Here is a 5,876-nt window from a genome sequence, read left to right on the forward strand (position 1 = left end):
TTTTGGTTTCGGAGTCTTTGCTAAAGATTCGTTGCATCTTCGTAATGCAGAGTACGAAAAGCATTAATGACACCATTGCAATATTGACAGAAAAAAAAGGTAAAAAGCTAAATACGCACAAAAGATATCGGATTGACAAATATGTAGATTGTTTATTAAATGAGAATCATTTTAAAGTTTCAAAAATTCATTACCTTTTTAATAGGAAGTTTGTCCCAATATAAATACACAGGACTTCTTTTAAATGACTTTACGGTCATCTCAAACACTTTCTGCCAGCTTGTACCTGTATCAGCAACAAATAGTAATCAATAATTTAGATGTAAAGATACAGACAGGATGTTAACCGTTAAACGGTAGGAAAGGATTGCATAAACGTGTTTGACAAATGGGCGAAAAACGAAAAAATATCTCTTTTATATAAGGATAATTTTTATACTTGTGGAGGCGCAATGGCCCAATGGTTAGGGCAGCGGACTCGCGGTATTAGGATCGCGGTTTCGATTCCCAGACCGGGCGTTGTGAGTGTTTATTGAGCGAAAACACCTAAAGCTCCACGAGTCTCCAGTAGGGGATGGTGGCGAACCCTGCTGTACTCTTTCACCACAACTTCCTCTCACTCTTTCTTCCTGTTTCTGTTGTACCTGTAATACAAAGGGTCAGCCTTGTCACACACTGAATATCCCCGAGAACTACGTGTCTGTGGAGTGCTCAGCCACTTGCACGTTGATTTCACGAGCAGGCTGTTCCGTTGATCGGATCAACTGGGACTCTCGATGTCGTAAGCAACGGAGTGCCAACAACAAATTTTTATACTTATTTTCACTTTAAAAAGGTACAAATAATATTATGATTATTGTTAGTCACTCGTATGATAACATTTACAATCTCCGTTTAAAGTGCAGTTTCATTTGCATCCGGTATGAGCATAAATTCATTTGAGACACCTGTATTGCTGTAATCAAGCGAATGTACAAATTGAGAAAAGTCGATGCACTTTATCGATCTAGAGCTAGTTGAAGCTTGACTTTCTTCTGTTCTATCTAGAACATCATCTATTTCATCTCACGAAGAAGAAATTTGGGAAAAATCCTCTTCATTGCGGCACCAAAACTACGAAATTCTTCACGCTTTCTTCTATCATTGAAGCTAAGATAAATATATTTTGGTTAAAAGTAATTTAGATCTAATCTTAATTGGAGGCATTACTTACTCTCCTATAACGTCGCTACAAATTTTAATGTAAATTTTTTTCTACAGGACTAAATCTCAATTTTTTAATGCCAAAATGTAGCTAGGGACAAATCATCTTCAAAAATGTTAACGGTCTTCCATTTGGTTACGAACTGAATTAGCGAGAAGCTCTGAAAATGCTGCGTGTGAGTAAATTGCGGCCTTGAGAATATTATTAAACTGCTACCGTAAATGATATGACATAGGGTTAATAATTATAAAAATTTGAAAAGCACGCAGGAAAATTGTGATTTACTTACTGTTTCCAGAGATTAAAATATACGATAAGCAGTTGCAATCAGAATCTTTAATTTCTTCGTCATAAAATGATTGATGCATATAACATAGGTTTTTACAGTAAGTAAAATATTCGCATTCATTCTGTAAAATACACTGAAGCGCACAGTCTTCGGCAGATGTCGTGTTTCCAGTTATTTTATTCGGATCAGTTAAGCATTTTGATGCAGTGACTTCTCTGAAGAGGACTTCTATACACGCTGATTCTCCAGTTCTCGCGGTCACGAAAAATACAAGAACTAAAACCGGCAGCGATATGAGAAGCAAATGATATTGGATTGGTGTTTTCATCTCTGAAAAATGAAAAATATGAAGGGAGGAAATATTTCCGAGAGGAAGAGAGGAGGGGGTTAGATGAAATGGGGAGGAGAGTTGAGCCCATGTGATAATTTTCTTACAATTTTTTTCTCTGATCAGAGAAAGGGAATGACTCCAATATAAATGACAATATCAGAAGCAACAATATCTAAACGGATGTTTCTATCGATCCGACACTCCACCACTTTCGATTTTTTTTCTATATTTACAATGTCTTATGATCGTTCTTTTGATTCCGTTTAATTATTTTAATCCAAACCCTTCTCTACAATTCTTTCTTCATTCATTAACTTAATACTTTTTTCGTACAGGGCGGCGAGCTGGCAGAATCGTTAGCACGTCGGGCGAAATGCCTAGCGGTATTTCGTCTGCCGTTACGTTCTGAGTTCAAATTCCACCGAGGTCAACTTTGCCTTTCATCCTTTCGGGGTCGATTAAATAAGTACCAGTTACGCACTGGAGTCGATGTAATCGACTTAATCCCTCTGTCTACCCCAGTGGGCAATAAAGAAATAAATACGTTTCTCGTATGTTTCTACGCATTCAAGGAAGTTATTCCAAAATCATTAGTTTCATAATACAAAATGTTGAGATGGTTAATCCTGATTTGGTTGTTTGATAACTATTTTTATTAAATTAAATACCCAAAGAATTGTTATTCAACAGCTCCATAATTATAACCGTAAGGATTATTATTCTATTTGTATATGAATTCATTTACTTTGAATCTATCTATCCAAATTAAATCCTAAATCCCAGCGGGATTCGAAATCAGAACCTAAAGTTTATTGTAATTTTGCTAAATACGAAAGAGAAAGTCGAATAGAGATTAAATACTGGCATTTTAACGTCAGTAGATTCACTGGTTCCATTTACTGTCCTCTGTCTAATAACGATTTATGTTATAGACATAAAGAACATAGGAGACAGGTAAACGAACGGCATACTCCGCCACGGTGGATTCGAAATACGAACGTAAAGGTACGTGACTGAATACTAAAGATATTGTATTAGCCGACCCACGATTTCAACAAATCCACCCCTTCCTTTCTACCCTCTTTGGAAATGAGAAATGATAAATCCAATTTAATGAAAGCACAAATCAGCTACAATACTTTATAATATAGAATTATGAAAACAATTTTAGTTATTACCTCTCTTTTCATTCTTAATATCATTAATTCACTTACCTTTAAGATTCATGACTGTTACAGAGTTGTTAAATAAACTTCACTTTTAGTTGAAAATCGACAAACCAGACGTGTTTCACTGGAAACAATACCTTCTGCCTCTTAATGTCACTTTTTTTTTCTAGTTTCGATAAGCAGGTTTTCTTTTATTTATTTTTATTCTCTTCGTTCTGACAGTTTAAAAATAAATTTTGAATACTTCACAGTTGATCTTTTTTTTTTGCATTTGCTTCCAAAAGATGATAAGTTCTTAGAACAATATTTCCAGTTTTTTTCCACCCTTATAAAGATAGAAGCTCAACTAAAACGTTCTTCTCTCTCTAACTCAAGAACTTGTCGCCAGTTTATTTCACACTCTTAAATTCGTGGTCTTCTATTGTCGTTTCTTTTTTTCCAAATTACTTTGCTTTCAAGATCATAAGTAAATTGTCTGTTTCACCCTCAGCTTCGCTAGTTTTCCGACCAATGACTGCCTCTAACCATCGATCTTGGAAAATACGTCTCTTGAAAAACAAGTCACCCGTTATTATACGCTTGGTGAACAAATCAACTGTAACTTCGCAATATAATCGATAGCTTTCGATTTGTTCATGCTTTGCATTTTGCACTCGATATATTATGATCAATGCTGTTAGATGAGGTGTTATCGGCGAAGGCTTGTCTATGTTTGTATGTTGGTGTCAAGTAGACATTTATAATGCCACCCGAGAAAGATATGGACAATAGCAAACAAAAACTTCACGGTTTATACGAAATTGGCCTTCGATCGTTAAAGGTGCTAATAATATATTAAGGTTGATCGATTTACGTTGATCTACCCAACAAACTTTAAACGTGTTACAAGTAAAAAAAAAAAAAGAAGAAAACTTTGAAGAAGAAGAACAAATAACGTTTTTGAAATGACGGACAAAGAAGAGACGATTTGTGGGTAGAGTCAGCTGATTCAAAGAAGTGTATGTCATTTTAACGGAAGACATCTTGAAATTTTGGTATCCTAAATTGCTGTCGTTTAGTCACAAATTTGATTGAGTCTCGAGTAGCCTTTTTATCAATAATTGTAGCCATTATCATGTCTTTATCATGTCGTTTTTGTTTTGTTACAAAAAACGCATTAACCAAATATGTTTTTGTAAATCAATGAAAGATGATATAATAGATATTTGGTTGTAATTACTAATACATTAAGCAACTGCTCAGAGATTAGGGATCTAGTTCAAAACGGGGGCACCAGTATTTTCTTAACGAAACACTTTGAAACTTGGGACACTGGTAGAATGTGTCATATAAAACATCTTTTTCTCTCAGTCTTTTTAACAAAAAAACGTACATCGCAAGTTATTCCATGTTAAAGTTGTCGTATTTCTGTAATTTCAACCAATGACTGACGTCTATTCAGCCGAATACATTAAGTGCTGGGCGGTGATAAAATTATTATTTCCTTGTCAAAAAATGGCTGAAGCATATTGGCAGTAGGGTTAGGCAGTAGCTAATAAACCTTTCATACAGTTCAGGCAGATGTTAACGAAATTATAAATGGAGATTAAATACGCTTTACACCGCTTAAACTGCCAAAGGAGTAACTGTAAACAGGTGAATACTTGTCAGTGATTGGTTGAAATTATCGAAATAAGACAATTTTTTTACATGAAATAACTCCGAATACAAAAAATTTTTTCTGTTCTATAACACAAAATAGATAAGTATACGAAGTTTGAAAGTCTTTCGGTACCAAAAACACTACATAAAACATAAATGAAAACTGGTACCCCCGTTTGGAACTAGATCCAGTGGATGGTTACTTTTCAATACATTTAGCTGCGGATTAACATAATTAATGTAGCATCTAGAAGCGACTTTTCTTCAATTGAAACTACACCTATAATTAGGAGACAAACCATTACGTTAATGACAATTACTTAACAAAACAGGCAAGGGAGAAAACACCGAAATACTTAATTTCAAGGTGCCACGCGCTTGGGAAGCAAGCTTATATACATACATTCAGAAAGAGAAGGGGTTTAGCTTGCTAGATGGATGGATGGATGGATTAGTAGACAGACAGACAGACAGATAGATAGATCGGTATGTAGGAAGGTAGGTAAACAGATAGATAGATAGAGATACGGGGGAATTTATACGCAACAAAATTCGGGAAACCGGCATTATGAGCCTATGATTCACACACACGTGTATGTGTGTGTGTTAATATGTACTTCTGCATATACAATCATTAAAGGTTCATTGATCAAGCGTGATACATTTGACCCACGCGTAACGTAAATATTAAGAATGGCAAAAAAAAAAAGGCTGATTGATTTAAGAGAAGTAACAAGTTCAAGCAAGAAATATCCGATTGTTCTTTTAAATGTTTGAGGCATAAATTGGTTAAATAATTTCGAGGGAATAAAATGGAAATATTTGCTTCAAATTTTGGCACAAGGCCACCAATTTCGGGGAGGGTTTAAGTTGATTACATCGAACCTCAGTGTTCAGTTGGCATTTATGTTATCGACTCCGAAAGGATAAAACGCAAAGTCAACAATGGCGGAATTTGAACTGAGAACGTGATGGCGGAGGCAATGCCGCTTAGCATTTTGCCCGGAGCGGTAACGATTCTGCCAGCTCGACTCCTTGTAAACTAGAAAGATTGATAACTCCCAGATGCTGATTTTTATAAAACAAACTAGAGGATAATCAATATTGATTGATTTATTAAAAGCATATTTTTATCTTCTCAAAAGCTATCGTGTTATGACTATTTTACACGTTTAAGTAGCCATATTTTTCATCAATATAAACAAACGGGCGTATACTTACATATTCATATATATATATATA

General features: G+C 35.0%; 1 protein-coding gene across 3 annotated transcripts in view; it reads right to left on the reverse strand.

Moving 5' to 3' along the window:
• The window catches only part of LOC106867736 (uncharacterized), a 103,334-nt gene that overhangs the window by 4,348 nt on the left and 93,110 nt on the right, over window positions 1–5,876 (reverse strand). For 2 of the 3 annotated variants that reach the window (XM_052977942.1, XM_052977941.1), the window contains exon 3: window positions 195–286. In XM_052977942.1, coding sequence (XP_052833902.1) covers window positions 195–286 — 92 coding nt within the window. Of the gene's footprint in view, window positions 1–194; window positions 287–1,493; window positions 1,824–3,038; window positions 3,766–5,876 lie in introns of those variants that run through there. The other variant, XM_014912697.2, reaches the window with a different exon arrangement.

This window comes from Octopus bimaculoides, chromosome 29 (genome assembly GCF_001194135.2).
Source record: "Octopus bimaculoides isolate UCB-OBI-ISO-001 chromosome 29, ASM119413v2, whole genome shotgun sequence".
Lineage (NCBI taxonomy): Eukaryota > Metazoa > Mollusca > Cephalopoda > Octopoda > Octopodidae > Octopus > Octopus bimaculoides.